This window comes from Pleurodeles waltl, chromosome 6 (genome assembly GCF_031143425.1).
Source record: "Pleurodeles waltl isolate 20211129_DDA chromosome 6, aPleWal1.hap1.20221129, whole genome shotgun sequence".
Lineage (NCBI taxonomy): Eukaryota > Metazoa > Chordata > Amphibia > Caudata > Salamandridae > Pleurodeles > Pleurodeles waltl.
The window spans coordinates 159,303,564-159,320,558 of NC_090445.1; the positions used below are offsets into that span (position 1 = coordinate 159,303,564).

At 43.8% G+C, this 16,995-nt stretch overlaps 1 protein-coding gene across 5 annotated transcripts in view; it reads right to left on the reverse strand.

Moving 5' to 3' along the window:
* The window catches only part of STAT3 (signal transducer and activator of transcription 3), a 408,239-nt gene that overhangs the window by 40,239 nt on the left and 351,005 nt on the right, over positions 1 to 16,995 (reverse strand). For 4 of the 5 annotated variants that reach the window (XM_069237699.1, XM_069237698.1, XM_069237700.1 and 1 more), the window contains exons 20-21: positions 6,058 to 6,197; positions 5,216 to 5,431 (exon numbers count right to left, since the gene is read on the reverse strand). In XM_069237699.1, the coding sequence (XP_069093800.1) occupies positions 5,216 to 5,431; positions 6,058 to 6,197 (356 nt within the window). The remainder of the gene's footprint in view (positions 1 to 5,215; positions 5,432 to 6,057; positions 6,198 to 16,995) is intronic. The other variant, XM_069237701.1, reaches the window with a different exon arrangement.

Sequence of the window (16,995 nt, forward strand, 5' to 3'; positions counted from 1 at the left end):
GTAGTACCTTTTTTCGCGGTAGTGTGTGCTTTAGGAGCTATTGGTAATTGTCTTTCAGCTCTGAGATAACAAGTTTAAATACACTTGACTATCCCCATATAGCTAAACCATTCTCTGAAATCAGAGCTACAAAAAATTGTTTTGATTTTCTAAGACTTTTTGTCCTGTCAATGTAATACACAAGAGCTCATTTGACATCTAATGTATGCAGAGCTCTTTCAGCGACTGAGTCTGGTTGTGAGGAAATAAAACAGGTAACTCGATTGATTAATGTGAAATGGTGAAATACTTTAGGTACAAATTTTGGGTATGTCCTAAGAACTACTTTATCTTTGTGTACTTGGAAAAAAAGTTCCTCTAAAGTGAAAGCTTGTATTTCACCAACACCTCTTAATGAAGTTATAGCTACCAAGAAGGCAACTCTCCATGAAACAAATTGCAAAGAACAGGAATGCAAGGGTTCAAATGGTGGACCCATAAGTCTAGTAAGTACAATGTAAGATTCCATCCTGGAGAGGGAGGAACCCTGGGTGGAATAACTATCTTAAGGCCTTCCATAAATGCCTTAATAACAGGAACTCTGAACAAAGAAATATGTAGTGTGTCTTGGAGGTAAACAGCTATGGCTGCTAAATGAAGTCTAATATAGGAGTATGCTAAATTTGTCTTTTGTAAATGTAGCAAATAACTAACAATGTCTTGTACTGATGCTTTGAGTGGATCAACGTGTTTAGGTTGACAGTAATGTACAAAACGTTTCCATTTTGCAGCATAACAATGTCTAGTTGTAGGTCTGCATGCCTCTTTAAGAATGTCCATACATTCGGAAGGAAGTTGTAAATATCCAAACTCTATGACTTGAGAATTTGCAATTCTCCAATGGTTAGCAGCTTGAGCAGCCACTCTTTTGCCCGCTGCGTCCAGTTTTTTGCTCCCCTTACCTGGAGCAGAAGCATCCCCTGTGGAGGGACTGTTAGCACACTTTCGTGCCGCACTTACCACTATAGAGTCAGGTGGTAGTTGTGCTTTTGTAAAAGTTGCAGTGCAGCTTTATATTTATTGTCTATCCTTGGTGTAATGATTCTTGCCCTAACAGGTTCATTAAATATGTCAGTGGTATGTCTGAGCATGCCTGGTAGCATGGGTAGAAACAGAGACTCTGTGTGTGTGTGTGTGTGTGTTAGAGTGTCGAAGAGGAAATCCTCTTGGGTCCATATGCACCTGCGCATTATGATATGCTGCAGTCCTTGCAATGACTTGATTATATGCAGTTGTATCCTCAGGAGGAGAAGGCCTTGCTGGAAAAAGGTCAGGGTCATTAGGGAGAATGGGATCTGGATCGTATAGATCCCATGGATCCACATCTTGCGGCACATCACCTCTATGAGGTGGTGATTTGATACTTGTGGAGAGAACTGTGGGTGAGTAAAGGATGTAGGTGATTGTAGTGCTGGTGGAGTAGAGGGAATTACAGATGAGTGAAGTGGCAGAGGTTGTTCTGGAGCCCTGTCTTTCTTTAGAGACTTTTTTTAGGGGGGAGGCACAGTGTCCAATGTTTCTTGGAACGTTAGTCTCCTTTTGACTGGAATAGGAGGAGAAGCCATTATATATATGGAATGTTTCACTCTCAAGTGTCCATCACTTCTAAAATAGGCTCTACAGAAGAAATCTCCTCAGGGGAAACCGTAGATTGTTTGCCAGCTATACTTTTCGGTTCCGAAATCTTCAGTACTAAATGCTTTTTTCGAGCCAAAAGTGCCAGCTCCGAAGTAGATGGTAATGTCTGTTCTTTCGGCTCCAAAGTGGTTGATTCGAATGGTCGACTCGATCCCGAAACAGAATGGGATGTGGTTGCCTCTTTGGTCAGTGCCGAAGGCATTTTGGTCTTCAGTGGCGGCTGGTGTTCAAGGGCTAAGGGGCTGCGCCCCTAGCCTTTTCTGGCCTCACTAGGGAAGCATAAATTTAATTACAAGATGAAAGTAAAACATTTTCTGCACAACATTTTCGGAGTGAAAGTTGTGCACTTTGAAAAGCCCCACTGCGCCTGCGTCAGTATGTGGCTGAAAGCTGCACAGTAGGGCTGACAGGGCTCAAAGCCCTTACGTTTTCTCAGAACACAGTGACGTCCCTGGCTGATCTCCTCCTCCACCAGAAGCCCTGATTGTAAACAGCCTGGAGCGTTTTTTTTTCAGCCCGGGTTTCTGAAAACTTCATGTCACTCCGATATTATTCTCCACCCTTTCCTATTTACTCAAATGGTGGGGTGTGATCAGAAGGGTCTGCGTACCAGAGGTCACATTTTATTAAAAGAATGTGGCATTGCGCAAAGAAATGTCTGTGGCAGAGAAATGGAATAAATACAATAAATAACTCCATCCAGGGCTCTCTGGGAGACAGGAGTGTGACCTGAAGACCTTAAGTCATAAATATGCCAAAGACAACCCTGCACACAAGTATGTTGGAGCTCTATCTTTTTTACAGACAATAAGAAAAGAATCTGTTCTCTCAGCTCTCCTCTCACTGCCTCTGTAGGTGATTTCGTCTCTCAAAGGCAGTAATGGTTCCTGTAATTTATCATGGCTAGTTATTGTTTTATTTCTTCTGCAGACTAATGATGTGATATGTCATATTAAACATGTAATCTGCAGCTCAAATAAACGTGTACCTTTCATCACTGAAACTACTGGATACTGGATGGGTGAGGCAATATGTGTTTGTTTGAATGTGTTTGCAGGGTTTGACAGAGTGGCTGAGAAAATGTGGGTGTCTGTGTATAAGAGTTGTGTGAATGGCAGTGGATGACAATGTGGATGAGTAAATGGGTAGGTGACCAAAGGAAGTGGATGAGTAGGTGAATGGAAATACGTGGGTAGTGAGGCTCTCTCACAAGGTGCAATTCCGTCTTGTATTTGTGCCCCACCACTGCTTTCAGTCACCAGCCACCACTGTTGGTCTTCATGAATTTTGGTGCCGAACCGGAGAGTGGGGCATCCAAATATATTTTTTGGATCCTACCAGGGCCGGCAAGCAGTGGAGGACCGATTACCAAATTTGAAGTCCTTTTAAGTGTCTTTTCGTGGTGAGATGGTGCTGGTGTACTCACATACTACATGGAATGGACTGACTCTCGATATCTGAATCTTGGTCTGACTTGGAGTCTCGGATTGAAAGGTCTGCTTGATGTCCGACTTCTTCCTGTGTGTGCTCTTCTCAGAAGATGTCGGGGTGTCGTCTGTTGTCTGGGACACCATTTCTAACTGACGTGCTCTTCAGTCCCGGAGGATCTTGTTGGATCGAAAAGACCTACAGGTGTTGCAGGCCTCCACCTTATGTTCCACTCACAGGCTCAAATTACACACCTGGTGTTGATCTGTGTATGGAAACTTGGAGTGACAGAGGACAGAATCTAAACAGGGTACGTTCCTTTACCCTATCATTCTTTGACCATCACTGTCGAAGCAGGCCCAAGAAGGATGTGGATGCCCCGAAGGGTGTTAAACCGACCCTGATGATGAAGATCGGATAGATTTGTAAAAGTTGGGAATACACGATCGACAACTATACTGCCATCAGTAGAAAGATGGAAATTAAAGTTCAAAGGATACCGAGATCCACCGTAGCGAGAGGAAACACGCCCGAACCCGACGGCGGTGAGAAAACAATCTAACAAAGGACTTAATGCCCAAGTGCACTATTACTGACAGGAGGAGTCACTATCTCGTGACTCGAAAATATTCTTCAAAGAAAAACAACTTGTAGCACTCCAAGCCCAACACTAGATGGCGGACTTATGCAAAGCATGTGTATCTACAGCCACACATGCCATTGAACATTGGTTTTATATAACTGTAGAGGCAGCGGTAAGATTCAGAGTACCTTACCCTGTCGGTCATGTAAAATGACAAATGGAACTTTGTCCCAAATGGTTCGGTACTGCTGAAGTGTTTCATAATACCACTCTGAAGGATTCCAAGGAATAGGTCTCCTTGTCTGGACAGTGCAGTCACCATCTTTACTAGCAGAATTAGTGGTGATGCTGATGAATTGCCTTTATTTATTTGTTTTTAAAAAGATTATCTTGAGCTTTAAATGCAGCACCAAAAAGAAATTTGAAAAATGGAAGAGCTATTCAGTACACAAGGTAGACGACTCAACTACAGAACTTTGTTATTCAAATATGGAAAAGTCCTATTGTTACTTAATATCTAAAAATATTTGTATGCTGGGAATTAAGACACCTTTTACAAACTGTAATTGCATTTTAATAGAATGGAAGCCATGCTATTTTATGCAAGGTTTGTGTTATCTAAGATATTTTATGAAAATCGATTTGCCCGTTCTGGGCTCCTATGTTAAGCTACTGTTGAATTCTGTTCACATGCCTATGTGGTTTTTGTTACTGCTCCACGCTGTTTGCTGTATTAGCCTTTATTATATGCTATTTTATTTTTCACATCAGCTTTCTTTGTAGTGAAACAATTGAAAAAAATGACCTTCAGAAAGCCTAAAAAGTTGCCCGCACTGTACATCTGAAGTTTAACAATGAGTTTTAGATTACAGCTAGTGCCTGGTAGTCACATGGGAAACCACACTAAACACGTAACACAACACTCTTGTACAGGGCACAAATATTCTATCTGTTCTGCCAGTAGTAGTGGTCAGTGATCAACAACACAGAGATTTCAGTACCACTGGTTTTACTAATTCAAACCTAGGGATCGGTTAAGGTCTGCTGAGTAATCAACCAGTACACTGGAATCCGTAGCTAGGAGGTTTATTTGAAAAAAAGATCTTGCAACCCATTCAGTTTCCTCCATGTCACTGAAAACCTATGTCAGTAATATAAGTCAACATGTCCTAGGCAGCCAGGAACACTATGCGAAAGTCCTGTACTGCTCTCTTAATATGTTCCACAAAAGAAGGTATCTATTTGCAAAATAACAATGTGCTGATCCTTTTTCGCACAAGTGATCAACTAGCAAGGTTATTACTAACCTAACATCACATACTTGAATTTCATGTTATAGGATTAATGAAAATGCAAGAGTTCCATAACCATTCAGCTGTTTTTCTTTTTCGTGTCATTACTACACAATCATCCACTCATGTGCAGCTGAAACTGTATTATTTAGCCTTTAACTGAGGTTTTCTCTTCAGAAGGTTGTGTCTGCAGGTCTTCCTTTGAAAATATGCAAAAACACAGAAAATCAACGACTACCTGAGTCTGGAGGTTCAGGATGCTCTTGGCTCTCAGGCCGACAGTACTTCCCAAAGGCCTCCTCCTTAGGAATGTCCGGGTACAGATACACTAGAGGCGACACAAGAATGCTGGTGGCATCCATAATTTTGTAGCCCATAATAATTTCTGCAAATGACATGCTGTTGAGTTGCTGTTTGGTGTAAGGTTCCACTGACTGGATTTGAGTTTTTCCTAGGACCAAAAAAAGAAATAAAGTTGGGTGCATGAACAAAATGGAGTGTAATATTAATAAAGCCCCTAGAGGTAATAATCCTCACAACTGGGAAATAACATGCTGGAACCTATTAATGCATATTAAAGTGCAGGGAGTTAGAGACAGGATTACAACCATATAAATCACAACTTTTTCTGATGTACATTTTAGAATTCAGAACAAAAACAATTGATTTTTCATTCAAATCAGTTCGAAAAGCAGTGCTACAGTGATTTCTAGCTATGTCTTCTCTAAAATCCTCTCACATCCATGCAACCTATAAAAACACCGATTCTCATTCAGTCAGAATGGGTGTGGTCGTACAGACTGAGAGAAGGTCGGACACTTAAAACCGAGCACAATATGTGGATAGTAAATGTCTATACGAACAGTGCAATAGACTACACAAAATATTCAAGAACAAATAGTTTAAATTTCCTTTTTAGTCAACAGGGAAACGAAATAATGAGTGAGTACCCAGAGAGAAGATCAAAATGTGATTCGGTCTGCAAAGTCCCAAAAAGACATGAGAATCTACGAAAGAGAGAATTTAGTAATTGTAGATTAAAATATAAATGGCACCAAAAATGAATGAAGGGCTTACCACTAATATCCTTTTCCACCCAGGTAAATGTGATTCCTCCCTCCTTGCTGCTTTCGCTGAAGCGCAATAGGAAAGTCCCAGGAGGCTTGGGACTGAGGATTGCTCTCTCGCGCTCTTTGCTTATGAAACCCAGGATATACCTGACAGGAAGGAAGCGATTGTAAAGAGAAGATTAAAAAGATGATTTAAGCACATACGAGAGTTAAGCTATGCTTTTGGTTTACATTTCAAGACTAGTTTACCTATATACAAACTGCTGTGTGACTACAAATTTACTGTGTGCTGATGTGTTCAATATCAACATTTAACATTCATGGCAGAACTAAAGAAAGAATGAAGAGTTCCTTTTCTATTCAAACATAAAGCATCATATTCTATTTCCTACCAACAGTCTTCCCATATTCTCAAGCATTTTTTTTGTCCTGTTGGATTAAACAAGATTTAGGCCTAGCAGCTCCGCAACATAAATCGTTAATGCTGAAAAAACTAGAGGCGACATCCTCAGTACTGTACCTCTTCAAGGAAAGTAGAACTATTTTCTTACTGTATTTGTACCTCTATTTACTAAAGTTTGCCACAGAGCTTGGCGGTAATGAAAGGCGAGAACATGAGCTACTATCTGACATAAATATGGTGGCAGCTGTGAGGTACTGACACTTCTAACACAAGCTGTAGACATGATAAAAAAAGACTTCAAGACAAATGATTTTTGCATGGTGTAGCTCTCAGCGCTGAGATTACTCAATTTGTCAGCAGTCTTTGACATGGCATGTCACGTCATGTCACCTTGTTGGAAAGATTCCTTGTGAGAATTAAAATGAAATCCCTGGATTGCATTTGTTCCTTGCTGACCAATCATACTCATTTGGTGTTTTGTCTCCCATCAGGTCCATTCTTAAAACACTTTTTGTAGTGTCCTCCAAGGGTCTTAACTCAGCCCTTAACTGTTTAACCTAGGTCTGGCTCTCCTAACGTAATCAAGGAAACATACGGTATTGGAGTAATTTTGTACTTGAAGCTATTAATTAACAAGAAAAATAATTTTTTGATATGCTTATTATGATGGCTGAGCACCATGACATCACACAAAAAGGTGTTTAATAATGCAGTGATGAAAACATTTTCCTTAAGTGATTTTATGTTTATTTAGGAAGAATTAAGAATCCATGACATTTGGATAGTTCCCGATAAAAGAAAAGAGAGAAATTTAATCCCAGAAAAGGATTTGTTCATGACATTTTCATGTTGAATACAAGTCAGACTCTTTGAAGTTTGGAAGCACAAGTAACTTACTTTTGGTAACGCTCTTTCTGTTGCATACTCCATATAATAGATTCCTCACCTAAGAATATCCCCCAGGCACCAAACTGGATCCTGAGATTTTTTTCATAGAAGTGCTCCCATGAGTTGCTAGGTGGCAGCATGTAGCTGCACTTTGTCTCCATACAGTCCAGGTTGTGGCAGAGCAGGGCTGCATATAAGTGCCAACCGTGCACGCAGATATCAGTTTCTTGTCTTTTCCTTTCCTTCACCCTCAGACGCGGAGTGTGAACAATAGTTGGTGACAGTGCTCCCTACTTACCTGGGATCTTTTCCATGTTAATAAGGGGCCACTCCACAGAACATACAGGATAGGCGCCAGTGTGGAATCTGCGGTCAGCAAGAGTATCCACCAGAAGGAGCTTTATAGAAGGTAAGCCACTTGTTCTCCTGATGGCTACTTCTAATCGCAGATTCCTCACCTTAGAGTAGATACCAAAGCAGTACCTTCCCAAACCAGAGGATCTGTAGAGTGGCTGAGACCTAAAACGTTTGCAGAACTGAATGGGCAAAGTGGCTCTCCTAATGAACCTAGCTGTCAAGAAACTAGTGCTCCACGAACTGACGCACACATCATAGCCTTGCAGATGTAAACAACAGACACCCCTTACGGCAAAGCAGTTGTAGTGGCTCTGATGGACTGCACTTGCAGACCTTCAAGGGGCTATTTCTTACCAGTGCGTAGCAGACCTTAATGCAGAGGACGATCTGCCTAAAGAGGGTCATATTAGTGTAGCTTTCCCTTTCTTCACTCCAGAGAATCCAACAAAACGTTGATCAACAACACAATGATCTTTGGTCTGATTTATTTAAAAGCTTCAGGTCCTGAGGTGTAAATTCAGGTAGAATGATGCGCTGTTGCTGTGACAGGAGGTCTGGATCTCACTTCCAGGGCCGGTCGACCAAAGGCCACAGTGCTCGGGGCTAGGTGATCGCAATGGGCCATTGAACCTTGTGGTTAAGCATACTTAGTGGTCATTCAATCTTGAACAACGGCTTCAGAGGCTACTTGCCCACAGAGAATAAGTAAGTAATGTGGGAAAGTACACTGATCTCAAAGAAGGCAGTGGGTGTGTCGCCACAAAAACTGCCCTTGGGATGCAGGGGCGCAGAGCTCAGAGAAGGACATCACAATCAGAACAAGCACTTGCAATGGGTCTTGCGTAATTCCTAACTGCACTTGTCTTACCACAAAAACTGCAAATGAAAAGTAAAACAGTTGACATAAGCAAACCGATTCAAAGCGCCACGGCTGCCATGAGCACGAGAGCGAAGGAGAGATACAAAAGGAAAAATAACTTTGTTTGCAGTCAAACATATCAGCAAACGTACAATTATCCCTGTAGAAGGGTTGCTGGCCAAGGTGGTAACAAAACTGCCTGAGGAGGGACAAACGGACAAGTTACTTACCTTCGGTAACACCTTATCTGATAGAGACACAGACTAGCCGCAGATTCCTTATCTTAGAATTTGCCCCCAGGCATCAGACTGGATCTGGAATTTTTTTCCCCAGCAGTACCTCTGTGCATCGGTAGAGGGCGTCGAGTGATTCTGCAGCGGCGGCATCCCAGGACATGACATCGGCAGAGTTCATGCATTCCTTTCTCCAACGCGCTTATGTCAGTATCTTCAGTGACTTGAAGCCGCAGAACAACGTGGAGCCACAGAGAAACTGGCAATGGAATAGAAAAACAGTGTAGTAGTGTATTTGCCAACCAGAAATTAAAAAATATGTCTTGAGACATAGCAGAACTACAGAACACCCAAAACCACCCTAAGCAAGACTGAAAAGTACACAGTTCGCAAGTGGGGCGGATGGGTGGGTCGAAAAGGAATCTGCGGCTAGTTTGTGTCTCTACCAGATAAGGCGTTACCAAAGGTAAGTAACTTGTCCATCTGATAGAGACAACTAGCCGCAGATTCCTTATCTTGGAATTAGATACCCAAGCAATCCTAACCCCTGGAGGAGGGACGCAAACGGATTACACTAGTCTTGCAAAGAACAACCCAGTAACACGGAGGAATAACCAGCCTCAAGAGAGAGCGGGCGAGAGAATAACAAGTGACTCATACAAAAAAAATGAACTGCATATCCACAAAGAAAAAGCAATGTCAGGGCTGGTAAGGGGAAAAAAAAAATATCAATCATTGGCCATGCCGAGGAAGAAAGATAGGAAACATGTAATGTGGTCATAACATCAGCAGTAAAGAAAAAACACAAAACTATCCCGGAGGTAGAAGGATAGAATGGTCAGGAGGGAACCAACAGAATCAATGCAAATCAGCAACGACCAGGCAGATAAACACTAGTGAAGGAACCCACGAGGCATGCACAGAAGGGGACCAAATTATTTATCGACAGCAAAACACCCAACCAATGGAAGGAATACCGAAAAACAGGAAACAAAAGAAATTACACCTCTCAGGCCTTCACAATGAACAAGTAAGGTGAGGGACAAATGGGGCACCAAGCAAGTTGTAAAATATTGCAGAAGCCAGAACTGGAAGTAGCACCATACCCCTCCTATTGAAGTGGCGGAGAAGGGGGGTGGAGGGGAAAAAGTAGAAAGTGGTGACAGGAATAGAATTCAATAACAAAGGATACCTCTGTAAAGGTCAAAAAGAGGAACTGCACTGTCTCAAGAAGAGGGAATATGATAAAAGAACCACAACATCCTGTGGAAAAGAAAGCAAGAACCGTGAGCAACAGACGGGGAGGACCCAGCTCAGGAATGAGCAGAAAGGATCTGGCAAGAAAACAATTTGAAATAGAGGAAAGTACCCCCTTAGTGAAGTGTACAGTATAATTACCGTACTATGTCATAAAAATGCTATTTGTTTTATATAGGTAAGCACGAAAACCATGGGACCCGGAAACCAGGGCCTCTAAATGCAGAAGGCACAATCATTGAGCTAGGGCAAAATGGTCCTGAAAGAAATGTGACCAACAGTGATTACGATAGAATCAAGAACACCCTAAGATGCAGGGAGTGGAACTTGCAACAAGCACAAATATGAGCCCATAGCAGAGGAAAAGCATTAAAATGTATAACCCACTGGAAAAATTTGAAAAATAACCTGCCTAGAGGACAGAATACTAGGAAAGGACAACAGAGGTGAAGGACCCTACCAAAAGTAGGCAATAATTGGCTCCCGGAGGAGTACAACAATATATGTCCACATGATGACTAAAAGAAGAGAAATGTGTAAATAGCATCGACTACCAAAAGCTCAAAATGCAAATGTCCAACCCAATCTCTTAGCAACAGAGATGAAAGGCGAAATGCCAAGGGTAAACCAAAGGAGAGGCAATGCTGTCAGAATGTACAACAGAAAGAAAACCACGAACTGTAGTATGAAAAGAACAAATGGAAGCGGAAGAACTGCCAGGAAGCTAGCCCAATGATAAGAAGGCACTCAGCCCTCCTCAGAGTTAGTGACACTACGAATCACGGCGAGGATCCACTAAATGTTATCGAAAGGGAGACGTGAAACTCTCAAAGAAAACATAGCAATAAATATGGTGGAACCATACTGTTACGGCTGTGGAATCAATCCCCTGCACAGAGGAGGCTGCTCCAGCCGAGGCACTAGGTATGCCCCATAACCACTGCTCTGCTGATAGGAGCAACAGCAGAGAAATAGCGCTGTGCGAACCAAAGGAAGCGCCGAAAAGATCCAACGTGGATAACAAAATCGCTACCAAGAATACAAGCCTGAAGCGACCCAACTATCGTAACAAATGCAATAACAAGTAATAGAGAAGGGGTGAATATGGAACAGGACCCACACCTGAGAGGAACTTGACAGTTCACCAATCGTCACCATAGATGAGCACTTGTGCTAGAAGAGGAAGGAAACTAGTCCCCCACCATGCGTATCACAGAAATGACGCAAGACAGAATCTGCGTGCACCCCAAAAAGCGACTTGCCATCAAATGGCATAACAAGTAGAGCATCTTGCACCAGAGATGAGAAGTTGGAAGCCGCCAAACAAGCCCTGCGACGTATGGCAACAGATGCTGCCATGATCCGTCCAATGGAGTCAGTAGAATCCATACCAGATCGAACTGTAAGTCGAGCAGCCTGTTTACTATCATTGATCAAAGACGTCAGAGCAGGACGAACATCGTCAGAAAGCGATGGTAGTACATGTTCCAGCATGGGAAAAGCAGGAAGTGTTGGTGGAACAAAGAGTGCCTCTAGGCGAGGCGAAAATACGCCTGCCGGCAGCATCCAGCTGCCTAGAATCCCTGTGTGGCGGAGTTGGTGGAAGCTGCTCCAAAGCAGGAACACCTAAAACAGTTTGAGGAGGAGTAGTGTGGGGAGAAGAGACAAGGGGTCCTCCTGTGCCGGCCGATGCCTGTTCGAAATAGAACGATCCACCGAAGGACCAGAAACAGGCAGATTTCAGACACCTAGAAGTATGTCGTAGAGAGCCTAGCAAAAAGGCAGAACGGGTTCGGAGTCTGAGTGATTCGGATTAAAAGATAACAAAGGATTAGTAGACAATTGCACCAAAGGAAGATGCAAAGTCAAAACATCAGCCACCCGCCTCAAAACATCTGCAAATGCAGTGCTGGCCTCCGTCGCCAATCCAAGGGACGAGAGCAGGTTAGACGCTGTGAAGGAGTCTAGACCACTAGCAGTTCCCAAATCAAGTACCCAATCCAAGGATGAACCTGGAATGGGCCCCCATAAGGGGAGCATGAGGATGTGCAAGAGTTTCAGAAAGTGAACCCAGCACAGAAGCCTCATGTAAAATCCCCAGCGCCGCTCCCAGTGTCGACGTCGACCAACATCGAGTGGGAAAGCTTCCTCGGAAGCGGCGTCATCAGACTCCGGAGATATTAATATAGGCCCATCAAGCGGAGTCGACAGGTACAACTGCGTCGCGAGGGGCGTCGGGAAAAGAGGATCAGGTGAAGGAGGGCGTGCAGCGACGCCGATCCAACTCCAGAGTCGGATTCGTGAGTGTGAGCAGACACCGAGGTGGAAACCGCCAGCGAAGTTTCCGCCAAAACACTCATCACCTCCATAGGGCCTGAAGGCGCTCCAGAGTGAGGGGAAAGATTAAAGATAAAATGGAGGGACGCATAATAATGTCACATTTGGTCCATAGTTGCCCTGTCATCGGGATACGGCAGATGGGAGGGGGTCGACACGGGCGTGGACTCCACTGGAGGAGAATGTGGAGGCAGAGACGCCAAAGGGCGTGCAGGTGCCTGGGAAGACTCACTTGGAGATGCTAAGGGTCCAACCGAGGTCGATGGAACCGTATGAGAACGACTCCTGGAGTGCTCCTGGGACTGTGAAGAGGAAGATGGACTGCGACGCCAGCGTGAAGACTTGTCTGCTCGCGCTGCCAGGAGCTTCTTACGACGCTCCCTCAAAGACTTTGGCTTCAAACAATGGCAGGCGTCACAGTCAGCGGCATCATGATGAGACCCCAGACACCACAAACAGACGGAATGAGGATCCGTGGCCGACATCTGCTGCAAACAGGATCCACAGGGCTTAAACCCAGAAGGCATATACACTATTTTATAAGAAAGTGATACAAAATACCCGACGTCGGATAGAAAAGGCCAAAAAGGGCCAGAGGTACTCGATACACCAGATCCGCGTTGCTACGCACAAAAGAAGAAACTGACGGCAGCGCGTCGGAGGAGGGACTATATGGACTCCGCTGATGTCAAGTCCGGGGACGATGTCGCGTGAAGTCGCTAAACGCCCTCTACCGACGCGCAGAGGTACTTGCTCGCTCAACCTAAAAAGGAAACTTGACTATATGTCCCATGATTCCTGCAGGGCAGCCATTTTGGACTGGATCCAGATAATAATAAAACGGCACATCCAAATTCAATTGTTTTTTATTCAGATGAACTGGCTGTTGGGAACAGGATGGCAGCTCAATCTAAAACATTTAGCAAGACACTTGCGTCTCAGTGGTATTTGTTCTATTTTGTTGGCCCTCTAGCAAAACGAGCACCAAGGAATCAAGCAGGACGAGAATTCCTGAATGATGATTTAAGTCTCAAGGTTTGTTTGAATCAAAGAAAAGGCGCACCTCGTGCTAGGTTCCAAAAACAAGTGCAGAAGTTACTGAACTCAGAATATTCCAAGAAAGACATTCAAGCCTGAGAAAACAAATAACTAACAAATAGGGAACAGTGGAAATAAATCACATTCCAACCATTTCCAAGGAAAACAGAGGAGGTTTGAGAAAAACTGTTTATAGCCTCTTTAATTCTCAGTCACACAAGTTAAAAAGTTGGATTTTATTGTGCATTGTAATTGTGTGACTTTATAATAAAACAGTGCACATTCTGAGGCTTCCTCAGGACAAATCCTGGTTGGCGTATGTTCTTAATTATTGAGAGAAGTAGTGCTAGCTGCTCAGCCTCCAAAAAGGGTTATATTTAACCATTGTGTGTAGTGACCTTGAAAAGGTCAATATAAAACTAAAACTAGCATCCTATAGAAAGAATCTGAAAATAAATCAAGGAATTGAAAAGGAAGATAAATGTTGGCCTGGGAATATTCCGGGAGGAAGTGTGCAATTGAAACGCTAGTAATATTGCACCAATTCTCTCTTTAAGATCTCCGTACTTGCAGTTCCTTTCCCCCAAGCTTTTCAATTGCCTGGTCACTCCCATTGACTGTACTTTCACAGCAGTCTGAATTGGGGGTGCCAGAAGGTGGACCCCAATGAGCATTGTGCTGATCTGTAAGGATCAATGGAATTGCAGTCTGAACGTAGAACAGATACTTATGCTCAAGAGTTCAGAGTACCACATTCTACTGGCCTATTATGGGATGACTAGAATAACTCAGTCCCAGTCACTTGTGATCTTCTTTGGAACTCAAGGCAGTGGCAGCAAAACATACAGGAGTCCCTTTTTCCATTCCAGCCAGAATGCATCAACCAGCAAATGTTTTTTGGAAACTCCTATGCACATAAAGCTGGCACTACTAGTTCTCGGTGGTGGAGAACAGACCCAGCCAAGGTTCGCGCCACACTGAATGAAGACAGCCTGTGCCATTATAAGATGCAGACGATAACAGGCGGCACCTGCTCAGTTTTTCCAGCCTGACATTCAGAGACCCCGCTAGATGGTGGTCAAGCAGAAATTAGCACTAGTGTTCCAGTCACCTCAAGAGATGCAACCGCTCCTGACACAGGACAAACGACTGGACTTTTCCTGCTTTTTGCAGTACTATGTAGAGGTGGTGGTGCCTCTGAAAAACCTGCACCAGCCTTTCATTGATGGACAGCAGGAAGGCCTTCAGGACCAAACGAATGGTCAGCAGCTACAGCAGACTGATGTGGAGCCAGTGCTCCACTGGGACCACCGTTCTCTGATCTCCACCTTGCAAAATTAGTAACTCACCCCAGCAGTGAACAGTTAGTCACCACTGTTCGCTCTGGGTGTGGAAGTACAAGAAGCCTGTGCTGCTGGACAAACTGGTTTGTCTGCAGTCACTGCATATCTCGAGCAGTCTCCTTCACAAATGAGATGGTGTCTGAAAAGCTGCCTTGATGCTGGGCAAACTGGTAGTTTATGTTGCATTGCACAGCATGCATGTGCCAACTGCCATACTTGACGAGAAGGTTGCATGAACCTGAGAGGCCAAAAAGTCTCAGAGCCACCTTCAGCGTGATCCAGGACAAGGCCATCAGGATCATAACCTCAATGCCCTGCACTCGCTGCTGTGGAGGAAAAGCTCAGAAATTCACAGTGGCCAGATCACCCCAATGAATGGAAGCCTTCAGGAAGAAATCAGATGGGAATTTGGCTAGTTTATGTGAAAGCCAGTGATGTCTAAAGTTTAGCGGTTATCTGGAGGTGGTCTACAACTGACTGTGGTGAACACAAGTTCAGCAGCAAGTTGCTGAGGTACAAGAAAACAGGAATTCGAGACCTCCAGAGATAGGGCATGACCACCACTATCAATTTGTTGAAAACCAAAGTGAGGCTGAAGGAAACAGAGCAAACTGAAACTGCTCCTGCTGGAGCATGAACTGCAGAGAACATTGCAGAGCTGCCAGAGCATTAACTGCAGATAACATAAGCGCACTGAAAATCTAGGAACCCCATCCAGTCAGATCTGGACCATTGTAAAAAATTTTTATTTTTCCTTCTGCAGAAAGGCATTCATGGGTCGAAGGTTCAAAAAAAGGCCTGAGATCCCCCTCGTCTTTTGGGATGAGAAAAAAGCGAGGGTAAGAACCCCTGCCTATCTTGGAGACAGGCATTCTCTCCAATGCACCTGTGAAGAGCCTTAGGTGCACCTCCGGCAGCAGAATCGACCGATATTCTGCTGATGTTCATTCTGGTGTGGGAACGACACAGGGCGGGGAGAAGAGAAAAAGCAGAGTATAGCTCTTATCCTCCAAGGTTTGTCCGCAGCCTTTGATACGGTCTGCCACGATCTTTTGGTAGACCAATTAGGCTCACTAGGAATCAAAGGGACAGCACTATCTCTGCTCCGCTCCGTTCTGATGGGACATGTGCAAAGGGCGTCACTTACCTTTCTCTGTGGGGTCCCACAGGGCTCCTCGCTGAGCCCAACCTTGTTCAACCTGTACATGACACCACTTGCTTCATTGATCAAATCGTTTGGGTTCTCATTGGTATCTTACGCAGATGACTCTCAAATTGTGGTCTCGCTCACTAACACAATGTGAAGTTTACAGGGGAGAGATTCCGAAATTGTATGTCTGCGGTCAGTGACTGGATGGGATGTTCATCAAAGACTGAAGTGCTTCTACTTGGAAATAATCCCTCATTTTGTTCCCCAGATTGGTGGCCACCGGATTTGTCCCCCTTCCCCAACCGGATAATAAGGTGAAGAACCTGGGTGTCATAATTGATGACAAGCTTACTAATAAAAGTCAAGTAAATGGCATGATCTCCTCTTCTTTCTGGATCCTAAAAATCTTAAAGAAAATCTTGCAGTACATCGCTTTTGACCTTCAGAAAACTGTTTCAGCATTAGTGTTAGGTAGGTTGGACTACTGTAATGGGCTCTACCAGAATCTGCAAACCGGGCGGTTAAACAAGTTGTAAACTGTGCAGAATGCGGCACCCAGGCTCATATTTTGGATTCCTAAGTTCCAGTCTGCAAGATTATCCTTTAAGGCACTGCACTGGCTTCCGGTCAAACATCGTATCTCCTTCAAAGCCCTTTGTTTTAAATTTAAGGCATTGCATGGATCAGGACCAGTCTACCTACAATAAAGTTTTTCCTTCCAGGTTTTAACCTTCCACAACTCTTTGGTCCAGCTTTCTTAATGTTTCAGCGCCATCCTTTAAGCGCACCTCATGGGGCGGCAGAGGATTTGTAAGATGCACAGCTTACAATGGAACAGTCTTTCTCCTAAGCTCAAATCGGCCACTTCTCTTCTAAGTTTTAGAAGGATACTGAAAACTTGTCTTCTTTCATCTGGCTAGCATATTGAGTCACCTTCTTTGTCAATCATCTTCTCTTCTGACCTCATCTCAGCGCCAAGATGCCCAGTCGGAATTTGTGCGCTTTATAAAATGTATCATCATCATAATCAAACAATTTGCAAAACATATTGGTCGGAAGTGATGGATCTCCAATCCCGGG